General features: G+C 38.2%; 1 protein-coding gene across 3 annotated transcripts in view; it reads left to right on the top strand.

Annotated features, from left to right (window-relative positions):
- Positions 1-243: 243 nt before the first annotated feature.
- Positions 244-20,024, top strand: part of nup35 (nucleoporin 35) — a 111,151-nt gene continuing 91,370 nt past the window's right edge. For 2 of the 3 annotated variants that reach the window (XR_011356855.1, XR_011356854.1), the window contains exons 1-8: positions 244-399; positions 5,024-5,191; positions 5,755-5,879; positions 6,857-6,917; positions 9,421-9,562; positions 14,371-14,440; positions 15,791-15,919; positions 16,624-16,785. Coding sequence is in view for 1 of the 3 variants with exons in the window: in XM_069935911.1 (XP_069792012.1) it covers positions 5,035-5,191; positions 5,755-5,879; positions 6,857-6,917; positions 9,421-9,562; positions 14,371-14,440; positions 15,791-15,919; positions 16,624-16,785; positions 17,453-17,530 (924 nt within the window). In the remaining 2 variants the exon portion in view is untranslated. Of the gene's footprint in view, positions 400-5,023; positions 5,192-5,754; positions 5,880-6,856; positions 6,918-9,420; positions 9,563-14,370; positions 14,441-15,790; positions 15,920-16,623; positions 16,786-17,452; positions 18,424-20,024 lie in introns of those variants that run through there. The other variant, XM_069935911.1, reaches the window with a different exon arrangement.

The raw sequence follows: 20,024 nt of genomic DNA on the forward strand, positions 1-20,024 counted from the left end.
CTGGTCGATCTTGATCCATTTTCCAACCGCCTATGGGGGTAGAATCAGAGGTGGAGTGAAGTCGCTCCACCTCCTCCATAAAAGGAATGCTACTGAATCTGGCTCCAAAGGGGAGGGCTGATGACGTTGCGATGACACCGTCAGTCCCCGACACAGGAGCGCAAATTTTAAAAAGCCCTTGTGGTTAATAGAGGCTATTACGTTACGTAGGAGATCTGCCTGATCTCCACTAGCGCTCTTACCTGCTCTTCGGTTGCTATTTTCAAGAATAGGCCACTTTCCCTTGGCGCAAGTGTATGAAGTCACGGTGGCAGGAGGCGCTACTACTCCTTCAGCTCTGGAAGCCGGCTCTGCATAAAGGCACCGCGGGAACTGCGTTATAGGTCGTCACCATAAAAGGTAAATTTGCAATGTTTGAACTTGAGCCGGCTGTAGTCCAGGGTTTCAGTATAAAAAGCTAGTGAAAGGCAGCAGGGAGTCAGGAAGTGAGTCACTTATTGCACAATGCCTATAGTCTGGAATGCAGCCACAATGTAAATTTGACTGATCCAGTTAAGTTCATGGTAAATGGTATAATTGTGAGATTTGTTACCACAGGTTATAAGATTTGTGTGTGGGAGAGGAGTGTTGATGCCAAATGCACGCCTTCAGCCCATTCCTGATTATTACGCAGTTACAGAAGACAAACTCTGAGAAGTTGTGAATTCATGGAGATCATCCATCTGATGAAGATCATGCATGAAAAAACTGAAGATGCTTAGGCCAGGGATGGAACTTGTCCAGCAGCATTTTATGTGGTTAATTTTTAATGTGATATTTGCACCTTTTGGGATCAACTTTGCATTTTCCTTCATGGTTTGCTTCAGATGCGTTACCTCAAAATATTAACCAATTGCAGTTTTCCTTGTCATTTAGCTTCCTCTCGCACAGTTTCAACTCTGTTGTCTTCTTGTAACTTAGAGAGGCAGCAATATTTCACAAAATTGTGGTCAGAATAACTGATGATGGAGTTTTACATCTGACCCACCAGATCTGTTCTGTCTGTCCGACTGCAGAGGCTCCTGGCACGGCAATAAGGACTTGGGTTGGAGGTCTGACTTGCTGAATTGGTCTCCTTCATTGTGGTTGCTGAACCTTTACTATTCAAAGACTTGTATGCCTGAAATGATGCTGGTTTAAACAACCTTCCTTTGACCCATAGTTCTCAATAGAATCCATGACCTTCTTCCCTGAAGATTGTTTTTCATTAGGCCCACTGTGCAAAATTATGCAGTGCTTCCTGGGTCAAGAAATGTGCAAGTATGTACTGTTGCTCTCCCCCTCCTGGTCTTGAACAAGCTGTATTGAGAGTTTGCAGTTATGGTCACCATAAGATCACTTGTCAGAACAGAACCTATACTACTCTTTTCAGCTGGTTCCTTTATTTCTGTTTACTTTTTTCCCATTTCCTTCTTTCTTTGGTGGAGATGCAGCATTCTGGGATGCCTTAAACTGCATTGCAGCTGAGTTGCTTCCTGCAGTTTTTGTTGATGTTTCCTTTACACAGGCAACCAAAACATACTCCGTTTTCTTTCAGGAAAGTGATTTTTCTCCCGATGTGCCCTCTTTTCCAAGGCATGTCCACCGCCACAGAACAAAGTTCTTCACAGCAGGCAAACTCTCTCTTTCCTCAGTTCCTTTATAGTTTTCCTTATCTGCAACTGTCACAGTCATGGCAAAGATACTTCCTTTAATTCTTGGATGAGGCTGTGATTTGGACCTCATGCCTGAGATTGTCTGATCTCAAAAGCTAAGCAGGACCGCCTAGGAACACCAGGTGCTATCGGTTTCTGTGAGGGGTGCCGGACAAAGTGGCAACTCTCTACCTTACGGTAAGAAATAAAAAGAATTTCATGTATGTTACATTCTAAATGTCATATGACAATGGAATCTTTAGCTTTATCCACATCTCTCCTTACTGTAGGAGTATCTTTGATATCTCCAAATGCTGGATCTGTTGCAATCTGTACTTGCCATTCAAGAAAATCACCATATCCTTAGAAGAGGCTCTTTGATTGTTTTCTGCCTGGAACTTGCAGGCCACAGTTCTCTGTATATCCCTTAACTGGTAGGGCAACTTCCTTATGATGACTAGCATATTAGCAGGCATGTCAAGCTCATCTTCCATGGTAATGCCATATCCTCTTAGAAAAGAAAGAGGGCATATGCCTGTGTAGAGCCTTTGTCATCCGGTTTTATTGACGACCACGAAAGAGCCTCTCCATTATAAGCTGTAGCAATTTTATGCCTTGTTGCCAAAATGCTCCTGTAATAAAGACTTGGCTGCCTTGAATTTTCTGTCCATGGCCCATATGTGGGCAACTCCTTACAGGTACCCTTGGTTGTCCTTTTGTGTACTGTTCTGGATAATAGACAACTCTTGTTTTTTTTTGTTCTTGCTTTCAATACTGTGTTCAAAGGATTTAATGAATATTTGGTACTGAGGTTGGTCACCATCAAAAACTTGAATCTCCTTCAGCATGGACCAATAATGCAGTGATTTCATTTTGTCTTTCCATGGCTGAGAATATGTTACTCTGTTCATTGTTGCTTATAGTGAGTAATGTAGCTGGAGATGTCACGTGTGCATGTTCATCTATATTTCTGATGAGTAGAGTGTCATGGTAGCTGTGGTGAAAGATTGGCTTTGAGTTATAGCTCTGTCTGCAGTCGTTAATGTTCGTGGATTGGTAACACTGTGCTTTAGGAGGATTTGTCCATGCGTATGCATGTCTTCTAACTGGTACAAAAGGATCTGCCTTAACATTGTGATTTCTTTTCCTGTTGTCCTTTCTCAAAATACAACTCCACACAGACAGTCACTTCAGATAACTTACTGTGAACATCAGATCCCTTTGAGGCTCCTTGTACCCTCACCTCCTGCTCCCTCCTTAGCTGCTCCCTCCTTAGCTGCTCCCGCCTTAGCTGTTCTTCCTGCTCTTCCAAGGCATGTTTATCCTTAAGCAATTTTTGTCGTGCAACAAGAGCCTTGAGACGTGCAGATATCGTACTTGAAACTCTGGTGATATATCCAGGAGAACTTTGCTTCTACTTCCAACATTTGACACACTGTAATTCATCCTGTAAGTCAGATGTTGCCATAATATTTGACTCTTTCTCCAGTTTGAATTGTACATCTTTTGCATTTTCATCCTCTTCACCACCATTTTGTGACATATCTTCAGCCATTTCCAAGTTGCTGACTTTAAATTCAGTCAGATGTCTTCTGCAGTGGTTTTAATCACACCTCAGCAGTAACGTTGGCGGCGGAGGCTATTTTATGCATCTCTATCCAACTGTCTGCCAAGCACGCACAACACGAGCACAAAATGAACAGTTCCCAATAGACAAGCAGCAGCAACTCCCAACTGTGTTCAAACTAAATAAATAGAAGGAATCCACAAAAGTAATCCTGCTGCTTCTGATGGCTGTGAATGCACTGCTGTCACAAGCGGGTTTCCACCATGGCAGAGTCAATGATATTGCTGTGATTCTCGCCAAATGACTGCCAGTGTGTTCATAGGACATTCTGCTCTAGGAGTAGATGTCCTGGACCCCTCTGTGGCCGATGTTCAGACCGATGGAGGTGGATTGCCGTCAGGGGCCTGCGCTCGGAATTTCAAACATATCTGCCATATCACTCAAAACCAAAGAGTGGATTATTTCAACAATGTCCCTTCAATTAAAATCAATCGTAGATGCGGCTATTTTCTATTGACTAAATGCCAAATTGATGTTTTCTGTTGACTAAATGTAGCGACTACTATCCAAAAAAATAGTCCCTTGGAGGCTAAGTGGACTCTTTACTTTGATGCGTTCGAGGAATTCATGACGAAGTGTAGATAAGTTTTAATGATTTATTATTAACACAAAAGTACTCATAACATCCGTGGTAATGTTCTTAAACTTTGTAATGGCAGTTTTCAATGTCTAACATACAATGACCAATCTCTCAGTAATGTAATGTGTAGCGATCATTCTCCTTGGTTACAGTCAACAAAAAATATTGGAGCTTCACTCACCCACTGTCTAATCCACCATTACAGTCAATGCAGGCTAACTGCCAACCACTGAAAACCCCTGCGCATGCAACAACCCCCAGTGAATAGCACGTCTGCACCGGAACAGAACTCTTGCAACTTCTGGACCGCAAGATGCCGCTGATGCCTGCAGCCAAACCGACAACTGTAAACAACAAGCCTTTGGCTCATACACTCTGAGTTCTTCCAGCATTGTGTTTTTTTTTTTTTGCACAATATTCTCTTTATTCCAGTAATCTGGCATCTCACCTATGGTCAGTGATTATTTAAATAACTCCATCAGATCTCCTGCAGTCACCTCCCTTACCTCCTATTGAAGTCTGGGATACAATTTGCTTGGCTGTGGGGATTTATCCACCTTTATGCCTGCTAAAGCATCTAACCTCTCGATAAAGGAAATGTATTTCACTAGTCCAATTGAAATTGGCAACTGCAGTGCTTTTCTCCTTCGTCAATACAGATTTAGAGTATTAATGTAAGACCATGCCTGTATCTCTGGCTCCATGAACAGAATACTGTTTTTGGCCAGTAGTAAACTCCAATCTGTCCCTGGTTATCTTCTTGTTCTTAATATACATAACATTTCTTTGGATTTTGATCAACCAATGATATTTTGTGGCCCTTTTTTTGTTCTCATAATTTCTATAACCACCTTGTTACACTCCCTGATTTCTTGAAGAGCCCCTCTGTTTAGCCTAGATGATTTTCCCCTGCCCACTTTAAAAAAAAAAAATCTATCCCTTGACACCCAGGGTTACTTGGATTTGCAATCTTTGCCCTTTTATCATTTTCTCTGACTTCTCACTAACCTTGTTATGGCTTTTGGTTTAGGTTAGTCTAACGGGTGGAAACATCTTTTCTAAGTATCCTATGAGATGCTTGTAAAATGAAAATAGCTTGAATAATTTTTATATTTTTGCTCACTCAATTGTTTTTAATTATAGGATCTGAACCAATGACTCTGGGATCTCCAACATCTCCAAAGCCCAGTGGAGGGGCTCAGTTTTTACCTGGCTTCTTGATGGGGGATTTACCAGCTCCGATCAGTCCTCAAGCACGTAACCTTGGTGGCACTTTGGCTGGTATAATGGATGTACGATCTCCCTTTGGAGGTAAGAAGTGTGATACAATGCAATCGATAGGAAAGATGTTGAAGTCTTATTCTGGCTTTTTAAGTTATTGGCCATTGCATTTTAGTTCTGGTCTGTGTCCTAGTTGTGTGCCTTTAATTTTTTTATTAGTAAATTTAAGTATATTTTCAACAAGAAGATAATTGGATTTGCAGTTACTGGAATTTTTGTTACATGACTTGCCTTTCCTCAATGGTATGTGCAATGTATCTTAATACTTTCTTAGTTTTTAAATTTGAATGCAGCACACTTTTAAATCTTGTCCTATGAACAAGAAAGACTAAATAGTAATTATAAAATATAACTCAGCTGTAATTGTAAACCTGTTCTGTTGGGATCTTGGTGACCACTGATTCACAACTAAGTAAAGATGAGCACAGGACAGCAATTTTAAATCCCATCTATGAATTTTGCATTTGGGTTCATGCTTCTGCCTCGAATAAAATATGAAATAATTAACTTGATTTTTGTATTTTACTAAAATTGTCAACAAATTTGTTATTTTAATTGTAAAGATTTCCTACATCTTATTTTCCTCAAATTAGGTGGTACACCTCCCCAACCAGTTGTACCAACCCCTAAAGATAAGTGTGGTGCACCACCAGTTCGTAGACTGTATGATGATCTGGGAACTACACGAGCTGGACTCGCATCCTTAAATTCTCAACTGGTAAGGAGTTGAGTACAAGGATTTTTTTTTTTGGCAAAATATCTCTGCACCTCAGGACTACTAAATGTGACTATTGCTGTAGGAGCATGCTGGGGGGGGGAGGGGGGGGGGGGTTATACCTCCAAGATTATGGAGAAGTAGTGGGTTTTAAGTTTCAATATAATTTATTTACAGGAAAAGTAAATAATTTTGTAAGTAAAACACAAAAGTCTGCAGACACAGTGGTTAACGTAAAAACATAATGCTGGAGAAACTCAATAGGTCAAATAGTGTACTTTATATAGCAAAGATAAAGCTGCATAACTAACATTTGATAAAGGGCTCAAGCTCGAAATGTTGGTTATGTAGCTTTATCTCTGCTATATAAAGTACAATTTGATCTGGTGAGTTTCTCCAGCATTGTGTTTTTACACAAATCATTTTGTTTCAGTTAAAATTTTTCAGAACTTGGCTGAAATGCTGGATGGTTGTTTGTTGCATTTTGTACCAGTGATAATTAAGATATAACTATTTTAAGTTTTTAATTTCAATTAAAGATAATTGTAAGGCAACAATGTAAGACAGTTATCCATTGTATTTTGGTAAAATAACTGGTAAACATTTCAATAGCCGCAAGTTAGGTATTTATTGAATTTAAAATGTGCAATGTGACTTCACAAATACTTCATCTTAATGCAATAATCTCTGAATTTTCTTTCTATCCATTTGGATTTTTTAAGCGATCAAGTTATTTATTCCTAAACTTTTTTCTGTATTGCTAGTTTCATGATACCTTGTAGTGAATGTGTTTGGATAGAAGGAAATCTTTAAGCCTCTAGCAATGCTACTTTTCAATGATTGCTACATCTGGGTGTTGTAAAGTATAATCTTTTCAGGCTTATTTTTTTCTTTGTCTCAATGAATTTATTAATATAGTAAAAAGTGTGCATCAAAATAACTTCTAAGATATTTTTCATTGGTTTCTTGTTTTATTATAGGGAAATATTTCAAGGCTTCAAACTCCTCAATCTGGGAGTAATCTATCAACACTTGGATCAGGTATGTTTAGTTCCAATTTGGCTCAATCATTTAGAGGCGCCACATCTAAACATTCACTGCACCAAATGGTGGCTATCCCTGGTACTGTATCTTTTAAAATGGGCTCGCTTAATTTCCTATCTAAAAGAACAGAACGTGGACGTTAAGCGGTGCACATCTTGCATGTATCGGAGACCAATGACTCATCGTGTTGTATCTGAATTTGCGTTAAATCGGGGTGCCTAAAGTCGGGTTTCCACTGTACTTGTGTGAGCTTCCAAAGGTTGTTGCACAATAACAAATTAAATGAAACCATTTGGTCATGAGCCATAAATATAGAATGAGGCACTTCAGCTCATCAAATCTATGCTGACCATTGCGCCAAATTGCTCCTCGATGCATCTGTAATTTTCTTCTAAGTATAAAATCCAAACATTTTTTAATAATTTTTAAATTTTTCATACTGTGAAATCATATCAATCAAAATATATACAAACATTTCTCATTAACTATACACAGTGGCATTTTCTCCCTTTTTCCCCCCCTACCTTCCCTCCCTCCTCCAAAACCAATAAATATTCAACATATACAATACAATAAAACCATTAAATATTGTCATCACACAATGAAAAATAAACAAGAAAAATGTGTCATCTACTTTTACACACTGGATCAAATCGTTTTGTCTTATCATTTTAGGGGATGGAGGTTCGAGGCAAGCCCTCTGTTGTGTTCCATGTACGGTTCCCAAATTTGTTCAAATAACGTGACTTTATTTTTTAAATTGTATGTTATTTTTTCCAATGGAATACATTTATTCATTTCCATGTACCATTGCTGTATTCTCAGGCTCTCTTCCATTTTCCAAGTTGACATTATACATTTTTTTGCTACTGCTAAGGCTATCGTAATAAATCTTTTTTGTGCTTTATCCAATTTGAGCCTAATTCCTTGCTACCTGTATTACTTAGAAGAAAGAACTCTGGATTTTTTGTGATTTTATTTAATATCTGATTTAGATCTTCCCAAATTGCATGTACTGTTGTTCCCATTTCCTTCTTACAGCGAAAACATCTATCTGATAATGTTGGATCCCATTTTTTTTTAACTTTTGGGGCGTGATATATAATTGTGTAACCAAATATACTCTATCATGTGTAACCTTGTGTTTATTATATTCTTCATAGTTCCAGAACACAACTTTTCCCATGTTTCATTTATAATCTTTATGTTTAAATCCTTTTCCCACTTTTGTTTGGGTTTATAGCTTATTTCATCATTTTCCTTATCTTGCAGCTTTGTACATGTTCATTATAAATCTTTTAATTATTGTGTCTGTAATCACATATTCAAAGCTGCTTCCTGGTAATCTCAGTCTGTTTCCCAATTTATCCTTTAAATAAGCTTTAAGTTGATGGTATGCAAACATTGTACCAGGAGTTATTCTATATTTGTACTTCAACTGTTCAATTGTTAATAAATTATTTCCCAAAAACAATTTTCTATTCTTTTGATTCCTTTTCTCTCCCATTCTCTAAAGGAAAGGTTATCTATTGTAAAAGGGATTAGCTGATTTTGTGTCAATAATAATTTTGGTATTTGATCATTTGTTTTTTTCCTTTCTAAGTGGATCTTCTTCCATATATTGAGTTAATGATGCAGTACTGGTGAGCTTTTATATTGTACCAGCTTTTCATCCCACTTATTAAAGTATACCTTCTCCCCTATTTTATCTAGTTCTATCTTAGTCCAGTCTGGTTTTTCTCTTGTCTGGTAAAAATCTGATAAATATCTTAATTGTGCTGCTCTATAATAGTTTTTAAAGTTTGGTAACTGCAAACCACCTTGGTTGTACCTCTCTGTTAATTTATCTAACGCTATTCTCCCCCCCTCCCCCACCGAAAACACTTTTTTAAAACACATATAACAAAGTCCTCCCTTTTTTCCTCTTACTTCCTTTCTTTCCTTCTCTTTCCCTTCTTTTACATATACACAGTTTTTACATCTTTGTATATATTTTTGCCCTTCATTCTTGTTATATCTCTTCATCTCTCCTTCTAGTGTTTGGATTGTTGTGGAGTTGGTTTGTGGGCTGACATTGTGGGCTGAAGAACCTGTACTATTCTTTGTTCTAATAAATGTATTTGAGAGGACTTGGACATTTTGGGCCAGATGAGCCAATTGATGAGAGAAAATTGGGGCAGCATCAGTGACCCAGTTTTGAATCCAGCGCTTTCTGGAAGGAGTTTGTACGTTCTTCCCATGTCCATGTGGGGTTTCTCCAGGTGCTCTGGTTTCCTCTTAACAGGATTGTTTAATTTGGGTGTAGTCGGCGTCATGTGCTTAAATGACCAGAATCTGCTTCTACCGTGTTGTAACTAATTTTTTTAAAACAATTAACATGATTGAGTCATGATCAGAGCAGGGTCAGAGTTGAATGGCGTACTCTTTTATTTTCTGTTTCAGAGGTGAAATGATTATTCTGTAGGATGCACTTGAGTATAACTATTTATTTTCTTTTTAGGTTGTAATGTATTTACTCCAACCACAATTGTCCAGCACAGAAAGTCCACACTTTCTCCTGCACAGGCCGATCCCTTTTACACTCAAGGAGAATCTCTCACTTCAGATGATCATTTAGATGAAACTTGGATTACGGTTTTTGGGTTTGTACCATCTATTATCTTTCACGGTTGTAGAAATGACTGGAAATTTTGTGCCATGAATGATGGTGAGGTTCTCAACACTATAATGTTTATAATGGGAACATTTGACAGTGATAGCTGGAGTGTACATCTGCATTGTTAGATGCATAAATCCAGAAATTGTTTTTATTGATTCTACTCCTGCATAGTGAATTGTTGCTATCTTTTCAAGAATCTCATTTGGCAATGAATTAAATGTTTTTGCAGAGCAACTGAGGGTTTAAAGATTTCACCTTTAAATAAAGTCACATTAGTTTCATTTAATTGTTATTTCACTGCCATTTCTAAATTTTGCAACAAGGTTAATTTTAAGAAAGCTATGCCTGAATCTTTTCTAAAACATCATCTGATGATGTATTTTAGAGCCATGGAAAAATTCAGGACAAAAACAAGCCTCTTCGGCCCTTCTAGTCAGTGCATTACCAAAAACGCCTGGATTGAAAATTGGTTGGCAGAGAGTCGGGATAAGTGGGAGTTTTTCAGGTTGGCAGAGAGTGGTAAGTGGGGTGCCGCAGGGGTCAGTGTTAGGCCCACAACTGTTCATCATTTACATTGATGACTTGGAGGAGGGGACAAAATGTGGTGCAGCCAAGTTTGCGGATGACACCAAATTGAGTGAAAGAGCAAATTGTAATGAGGATGTGGAGAGTCTGCAGAGGGATAGAGTTAAGCTGGATGAGTGGGCAAAGGTCTGGCAGATGGAGTACAATGTTAGTAAGTGTGAGGTTATCCACTTTGGCAAGAAAAATAAAAGCTGAATATTATTTAAAGGGTGAAAAACTACAGCATGCTGTTGTGCAGAGGGACTTGGGAGGGCTTGTGCATGAATCGCAAAACGTTAGGTTGCAGGTGCAGCAGGTTATTAAGAAGGCAAATGGAATGTTGGCCTTCATCGCTAGAGGAATTGAATTCAGGAGTAGGGAGGTCATGTTGCAACTGTATAAGGTACTGGTGAGACCGCACCTGGAGTACTGTGTCCAGTTCTGGTCTCCATATTTGAGGAAGGATATACTGGGATTGGAGACGGTCCAGAGGAGGTTTACTAGGTTGATCCCTGGGATGAAGGGGTTGACTTATGATGAAAGATTAAATCGTCTCGGATTGTATTCGCTCGAGTTCAGAAGAATGAGAGGAGATCTTATAGAAACATATAGGATTATGAAGGGTATGGATAGGATAGATGTAGGAAGGTTTTTTGAGCTGGCTGGGGAAACTAAAACGAGAGGACACAGTCTCAAGATTCGGGGGAGTAGATTTAGGACAGAGATGAAGAAAAATAGTTTTTCCCAGAGAGTAGTGAATGTTTGGAATTCTCTAACCAGGGAAGTGGTTGAGGCTGCTTCATTAAACATATTTAAAATTGGGTTAGATAAATTTTTACATGATAGAGGAATTAGGGGATATGGGGAGAAGGCGGGTAGGTGGAGTTAGGTCATAAGTTAGATCAGCCATGATTTTATTGAATGGCGGAGCAGGCTCGATGGGCCATTTTTGGCCGACTCCTGTTCCTACTTCCTATGTTCCTAAAAAAAAAGCAATCCTCTGAGACATCTGGATCATTCATTAACTTCTGAGTTTGAATCATCCAGCCATTATTTGGTGTATTTTAAATGACTCTTTCCATTTTGCTCTTAGCCCTATACAGTTGAAGATGAGTAAGCCATCCCCTCTGAAACATGCTTTCCTCAACCTGAATGGACATAATACTTCAGCTGGAGTCTAACTAGCTTTTTGACACATTAACCATAATCTCCCACAGTTTGGTATTCTGTTCCCCTTTTATAAAGCTGCATTACCAACACTTATTAACCTGTTTTATCACCTTTGAAAATTTGTTCACAAGTACTCTGATATCTTTTTTTATGCAACATTTTAAAAATTAAGTCATCATTAATTTTCTTTAATTCTCTTCATCCTTTCTGCCTGGTATGTATTGTTTTAGCCTTTTCTGTATTAGATTTTATCTGCTGTCATTCTATCCATCTGTCTATGTATGTAATATCTTTAAGTTTAATGCATGCTGCGAGAAAGATTCCAAGTTGCAGGGTGTCTTGTACAGACCAGGAGAGTGGGCAGTGTATGGCCGACACAGTAAAATGTAGATAAATGTAAGGTTGTCCTCTTTAAAAGGATTTAAAGAGGATAAGAAATGGGAGCAGGAGCAGGCAACAAACCTGTCGAACCTGCTCCATCATTCAATGAGATCATGGCTGATCTGATGGTCGGCTCATTTCCACCTTCTTCCTTTTCCTCATATCCCTTAATTCCATTACTATGTAAAAATATATTTACAGAGGTCACCTCCACTGCTTTAGTGGGCAGCAAATTCTATAGATTCGCCAACCTCTGGGAAAAGCAGGTTCCTCCTCAACTATTCTGAATCTTGATGCTATGTCCCCTAATTCCAGACTCCACTACCAATGGAATCAATTTGCCTCTCTCTATCTTAACTAGGCCTTTCATAATTTCATATGTTTCTATAAGGTCCCCTCTCATTCTAAACTCCAGCAAGTACAGTCCCAAACGACTCAATCTCTCCTATAGGCAAACCCTTTCATCTCTGGAATCAACCTGATGAACCTCCCTCTTTACCGCTTCCAAAGCCTTTCCTCAAGGAAGGTAGATTATTAACTAAATGATGATAAATAAGGAAAAGGGGAGGTGCTTTGAGACCTGTTTGTCAAGATGCATAAGCAATTGAAGGTTGGAATGTAGGTACACCAGGTAGTTAAGAAGGCAAGTGACACATTTGGTCTTTATTGCAAGAGGTTTTAAATATGGAACCGTACACACTCATGGTGAAGCTGCACCTTGGATATGGTGCAAAAATTTGGTCTCCTAATTTCAGGAAGGACATTTTTGCTATTAAAGGAGTGCAGTGAAGGTTCATTAGACTCTCCTGGGATGGAAGGGCTGTTGTATGAAGAAAGACTGGATAGACTGGTTATACTCAATGGAATTTGGAAAAATGGGAAGGATCTCACTGAGACATCTAAAATTCTGCCAGGACTTAACCGGTTAGAAGCAGGAAAAATGTTCCTGACGTTGAAGTCCAGAACAAGTCATCATAGTCTAAGGATGAGGTTAGGGCATTTAGGACTGATAGGAAGAGCGAAATGTATTTACGAAGCGCTGTGTAATTTTGGAACTCTGCCACAGAAAGTTGTTGAGGCCAGTTCATTAGATATATGGGAATTGGATGCGGTCCTTATGGCTAAAGGGATCTAGGGACATGGAGAGAAAGCAGGATTACTTGTGACTGGGGTCACATTATCAGCGAATATCGTGTTGCATGATGGTGCAGGCTCGAAGGGCAGAATGGCCTATTCCACCTGTTTTTTATGACTAACTGAATGAAGTCTATTACTGGGAAAACTCAGAGTTTCAACAGCATATTTATGCATTACAGCTTTTGCTTCAGAATGGCTGATTCCCTCAAGCTTCTGCTTGGCCTCAACTTTACTGCTTACAAAGACCACAAATCAATGCACATATTTTTGTAGAATCCAAGAGGATATCTCAGATGACTTCAAATGGAGTTCTGAGACTTCTGTCAACATTGGCTGTTCAGGAGGCGATGAAACAATCGTAACACCGTGACAGACAAACCAAAATTCCGCGATACACAGATCGATGAAATCATACTAAATCTAGAAATGAGATTGGGAAGAAAAAATGTACAGAAATGAAAGCCAACACGTTATATGGTGCGGACTCGAAAGGCCGACATGGCCTGTTTCCGCACCGTAAATGGTTATGTGGTTAATGTTCTCTATTCTAAATATAAATATTGTGCCATATGCACATTTTGAAAGAATACCTTCTTTTCCCAAAGCAAGAAACTAAAGGGAATCAAAAGCAATAATGGGCCTAGTAATAACACTGTTGAATACTCCCACTCTTTAGGGTGGGAAAAAAAAACTTTTCCGTTCCTTTGACAATTTTCCATCCATGTCATTCCTCGTTCCATAAACATATGATTCCAAAAGTTGTTACTCTTGTAAATTATTTTCATCATTTGATGCCACCTTGTCGGTTTAGGGCTGAACTGAGAAATGGAATCCTAAGATTCTTTGTTGGGTTCACTATTAACACTGCTGAGTCTTGATGGATTGTCGATCAAGTATTTTCAGTCCTGAATTTGGTTTATGGAGGAACTAGCTTTTATGTGTATAGATATGTCTGGAATATATGATTATCAAGTTTTAAATTACAGAGTAGAATTGACTAGTCTTGCTGCTTTGATAGAAGTCCTGTGAAGAATGCTTGGAAGAAATTCAAAATATTTCAAACGAGGGTATTTAAGTAACCATTTCAAAATTGTCAGGTGTTCAACTGACATATTGCTGTTTGCATGGTAAATCTTTAGTGAAGATACCATAGATATGTTGACCTGCCCCTCGTGTAATGTAGAATCTTTACATTTCACTAAGGATTTAAGTTTGGGAGTTGTAATTATTCTGACTGGAACATGGTTAAACCAGAAAATTCAAAATTTGGTATGTACTTCATCGTGCTTTTAAATTTCTAACAAAAATATTGGTTTTTGCATCTTAATTTGAACTCTGCAAAGGATACTTTAGCATTTATGACAGTGCAGTGATACCATGGATTATTAAACTAATCAATAGGATCTCCTTGCCTATGATAGTTTCCAATCTCTTCTGTCTGGCTATAAGTTGAAGTTTGAACAGCTGCTCTGGCGCTTATTATTTTTGCACAGTAAGATCGGAAATAACATTAATCAGGCTTCAAAAATCTCATTGTAGGTTTCCTCCAGCATCTGCTTCATACGTCCTCTTACAATTTGCACAATATGGAAATATCTTAAAGCATGTGGTAAGGTTATAAAAACTGAATAAACTTTACAGATACTGTTTATATTTAAAAAAATTGTTGTGTGTACCAGAGTGACGTTATCAAGTTATAGTTGCATGTTGCAGGTTAAGTCATTAGTATAAAATTCAAGCTTTTCCATTAGCTCCCAAGTGATGTATGTGGACACTGAAATGGTTGGGTACAATCAGCAAGCTGAAAAGAAATGGTGTTAATTTTCCAAAAGAGAAATTAAAAACATTTGTATCCATAAAGATACACAGGGTTTTAATGATTGGAGCGGCCTAACTTTGGAAAATTGTTATTACTCGTGTAAAACATGTCCATGTACCGTATTTAGGTAGTAATGGAATTGCATGGTTCCACTGTGACATGAGGACCAGTGAAATTGGGTAGTTATTTATTTTTACATTGATGTGAGGGTGACAGACGCATTTAGTTATTATTGCAGTTAATAATGAGTACCTGATAAACCAATATAAATTGTTTAAAAAGTAGCATTATTACAAGGATGCCTTTTTTTTTAGGAAGCGAAAGAATTTCTTGTGGTTTTATGAAATTAAACTCTTTAATTTGTAATGTTAGGAGGATTTGTTAGAAAAAAATACATGTTTGATCTGTTTAACAATTCCTATTTGTATGGGAGAAACTTTCTTTTTGCATTACATAAAGAAATGGAGCTTGCATTTTGAGAAATGAATTCCAATGAGCTGAATTGCAACAAACTACAACAATGTGATTTAATTCACATGATCCGATCTGAAGCTCTATTGACGTTTTAACCATTGAAAAATGAAGCAAATGTATCTGCATTTCGCTGAGTCAATTTGAAAAGCTTTGGTTTTGAAATCTGACTGTTTATTGTTAGACATTGACAATGCATTTTCTTTCTGAACAAGAGATTCAGGAGTCACCATTTAAAAATAAATTTACAATTTTGATCAAATGCTGCATAGTAAATGCACATTGATCTAAAACAAAGATATTAACGGTTAATCCTTTCTTTTGCTGTATAGATTAAAAATTTGATCGATAGTCTTTCATAGTATTTTGAGACATAGTACAAATTGGGTTTTTTTTTGGAAATACATGTTGCATTTATTCAGCCTAGAGTGCATCTGTGTTTCATTCCACAGTTGCTTTTCACACGGTAGCACCAAAAAAATGGACTGCCACATCTTGTGGCTGACACTGTCTTCTCCAAAGATAAAAATTCACCCACATGTTGCACTGCCAATCAATAGATAATTTCTGCATCAAATTGTCAGCTTCATTCCTAGGGAGTATTGTACCTGTGCATCTTTTTTTCTCGGGTCTAAATCTGATTTTTGTTTTTGGTTGAATGGTTCACAGATGTCAAACAATGGGAATTGGATGCACATTCAGTATCAGTCTAAACTGCAAGCCAGGAAAGCATTAAGTAAAGATGGAAAGATTTTTGGCGAGTGCATCATGGTTGGAGTGAAGCCATGCATTGATAAGGTGATCTTATTTGAATTTGGTATGTTTCTTGATGAAAGGACTTTGGAAAATTCTGCTGGAGTACTGAATGCACACTTTGCCCTTGTTAGTGCTTCCATGCAGAGCATTGGGTTGGTTTGTGTAGGAAGTGACATGACATAAAGTACAATTTTACTTTTGTAATTTGGCATGCTCAGGACTTTTTAGTCACTTGGGGTAAATTTCAGGTGAGTGTGGAAACTGGGTTAGTGGATGGGAGAGGGTGGTAATCTTTGGTGAGCCAGATGCTGAACATTTTGGATTTCTGAATATTCAAAGTACTGATTATTGGAGGATTACAGTGTATTGGGGACTAACTGTTATATCAAAAATCCCAGAATTGAGTTTATTTTTCCATCTTGATTATATACTTACCTAAAAAGGGAATTTGTTCTTTAAGTAAGGGGAAGAACCAACACAAGTGGACTCAAGATTATTAGATTTTTCTTGATTTGGATGCATTTTACAATTTGAGATTCTAAAAAATATTCATGACTGCAGTTTTTTCCTTTTTTTAAAAAAAGGATAACTTATGTTCCTTACTGCTTTTCCCACTTGGAAATAAGTCTAGTTCTGATGATTGAAGCATGAATTTTCCAGTAGATAACTTAACTTTTTTTATTGGTGCAGTTTTGAAGGTAGAAGTTTAGAAAATTGTCTCAGATGCGTTTCTTTTTGTTTAATAGAGTGTTATGGAGTCAAATGACCGCAGTTATGGACCTGTCTTCTCTGTCTTCACACCTCCTATCAACACCATAGATACACCTGCCCAGTCACCAAGTACTCCTAGAAATACTGCGATTAGACCTTTGGCTGCTGCGTACAAAGCTTCCAGCAGTGATTATCAGGTACATGGGGGAAAAAATCTAGTACGTCGGTAATTAGGAAAGCTATGTTATTTATTGCCATAGGAGTGCTGAGGTAGGCAGGTTGGCTCAATTTGAAAAGGATAGTAAAGAAGCTGGATCGGGCTACTGTGTGCACTGTAACTTCTTATTAGGGAAGGTACATTAATGTTTTGGAAGTAGTTCGGAGAAGATGTATTAAATTAATACCGAAAATGATCGGGTGTTATGATAAAAGATTGGACTGGCTAGGCTTGCATCTGTTGGGATGGGAAGGATTGAAATATTGGAGGATCTTGACTAGGTGTTTGTGGGAGAATCTGGAGTAAGAGCATTTCTTTTTTAAAGTAGTATTTTTAAAGTGATTGTCTATTTAATACAAAGGTGGGTGGGGAGTCTTTGAAACTCTTCCTTAAAAGTACAGTAGAAGCAGTCAATGAATATGTTTAAGTTCTGGATCATGAAGAGGTGGAAGGTTACCATAGGAATGTGAAGTTGAGATCTCAGTCAGATTGAATATGATCTTGTTGAATGCGTGAGCAAGATTGAGGGGCTCAGGATTCTCTTGCTGCACTGAGGTCATGTGTTGATGCTGTTTAATTTGGAATGTGGTTAGAAGCTGAGTCAATTATTCAATTCCCTTTTTCTCCTCCCACCCCCTCCATTTTAGGTGGTTTCAGACAGGCAGACTCCCAGAAAAGATGAAAGTCTTGTTTCCAAAGCTATGGAATACATGTTTGGTTGGTAGTCCTGCTGTCCTCCAACCAAAGAACTTTGAGGTGATAACAATTGCTGATAACATTTTCATGTGCAATTCTGGGCAATACTTTATTAACAGGAAAACTCCCAGCACTAATATAGTTAGGTTAGTTGTATAACCGCTGTTATTAGTGCAAGGACGTGCATTTATTCAGGTCTACTTTCTAACCTGAAAATAGTCTGCACTTGAGTTTGACATTGATAAGTTTGCGTGACTAAAGGCAGGTTTGCCAGATAAAATTTGCATTGTGTACAAATGTCCAATCGTTGCCTTTTTAATGTTTTTGTGCATGAAAATATGTATTGGGGATGGTTTTCTAATCATGTATATCATTTCATTGAATTTAAATCTGTCCTGAAGTCCATCAGCAATAATTTTACAATCTCCAGTAAAAATGATCTGTGTATATATGCAGGAAAAGTCCATGAAGAACAGAAACAGAATTTGTCTTTTTTATATTGAACTGACAATGCTACTTTAAATGAACATGCAAAATTACCAGGAGATTAATCTAAACTTTATTTTGCTAGTGAATGCTAAAAAATTGAAGTTTTTAATTATTGAGCTTGATTACTGTATACTCCTAAGTATTGCTTGTATTTTTCAGTATTCATTGTTTTGTAAACCTTTTTTAAGGACATATTTTTTCAAAAGTCATTGTTGCATGGCACTGATGAAGATTTTCAAATAGTTAATAAAATTTGTGGATGATACTTTTTTTGATTAAGTAGATTTTGCAGAATTGTGTATATTTATAAAATGTTCATTCTGTACATTTAAAAATCTTAGAAAGCATTGTCCAACTACAAGTCACAAGTTAAATGGTGTCATGGAATGTTAATACAGTTTACAAATAAAAGTTGGATGCTTTAAATGATCAATGACATGAAGTTGATTCTCTACTCATTCAGTTTGACAAATTTCAGTGCCTCATTGCAAAGATTCAGCCACCAAAAGATCGGAGTAGTATCAAATTATAGGTCCAAAGGAGTACTTAGATCTCAGAAGATGAAAAGTAGCTGAAATATCTTTAACCATATTTTCAGTACAAATTTGTTACTGCATTGCAATTGTATGCAAGTTCTTGACAAAAATTCTGTTAGTTCTTGATTCTTGTGTTAAAAGTTTTAAAAAAAAAAATACTCCAAAATGGTTGAGTAACTCAGCTGGTCTTTACAGCATCTATAGGAGACAAAGATGTATTCCCAGCATTTTGAACCTGAACCTTTCTTAAAGTAATAAGCAAATAAGTCAGAAAGAGGAAATCATAAAGTTTCACAATTTAATCAAGAAAATCTTAGAATTCAAAGGATGGGGGAGGAATCTAGACCAACAAAAGGTGTTAATTGGATATGAAAAAGGACGAGGTAAGAATTTATTATTATTTTGCAAATGGAGATAGAATGGAGAGACGGGGGCGATGAGGAAGGGGGGGGTTAATGGAAGTCAGAGAAGTTGATATTGATGCTATTCCGTTGGAGGGTGCCCAGTTGGAAGATGAGATGCTGTTATTTTAACTTGCAGGTGGTCTCAGTCTGGCAGTGAATGAGGCCATGGACAGACACGTCAGCAAGGGAATGGGATGGATAATTGAAATGGGTAGCCGCTGGGAGATCCATGTTATTGCAGTGGATGGTGTTCAACAAAGTGATCTCCCAGTCTGCATCCAGTCTCTGACGTTGAGAAGACCACAATGGGATCACCAGATACAGTTGATAACCCCTGAAGATTCACAAGTGAAATGTTGCTTCACTTGGAAGGACTGTTTGCGGTTCTGAATGATTGTGTCGAGGAGTGGGCACAAGTGGAGCATCTCCTGTGGTCACAGGGTTGGGCCCAAGGAGAGGAGTGGAGGATTGGTGGAGAGGGAGGAGTGGACAATGGAGTCACAGAGGGAGTGGTCCCTGCAGAAGGAGGAGAGGGGAATATGTGTCTAGTGGGATCACATAGTAGGTGGCAGAAATGGTGAAGGAGGATGTGGAGGCTAGTGGGGTGATAGGTAAGAAGAGGAATCCTGCCCTTGTTGCGCTTGGGGACAGAGGGGGCTAAGACAAATGTGCGGGTTATGAGGTATATGCAGGTGAGTGCCAAGATAATGGTGGTAGAGGCAAAGACACGTTGTTTGAAGAAGGACATCTCTGATGATCTGACATGGAAGTCCACATCCTGGTTGCAAATGTGATGGAGACGGAGGAATTTAAAGAATGGAATCCTTACAGGAGACGGTGGGAAGAGGTGTTGAGGTAGCTGTGGGAGTTGGTGTGCTTATAGATGTCAGTTGAGAGTTTGCTTCTTGAGATGGAAACAGAGAAATTGAGGAAAGGAAGAGTGTTGCTGGAGATGGACCAAGTAAATTTGAGGTCGGGGTGGAAGTTGGTTTGCAAAGTGAATGACACTTTCGAGCTCATCATGGGTACGTGAGGCAGCGCCAAAATAGTCATTGATGTAGAGAAGGAAGAGGTTGAGGGGGCCTTGGCTGCAT

The sequence above is a fragment of the Narcine bancroftii genome, chromosome 4 (assembly GCF_036971445.1).
Source record: "Narcine bancroftii isolate sNarBan1 chromosome 4, sNarBan1.hap1, whole genome shotgun sequence".
Classification (NCBI taxonomy): Eukaryota; Metazoa; Chordata; class Chondrichthyes; order Torpediniformes; family Narcinidae; genus Narcine; species Narcine bancroftii.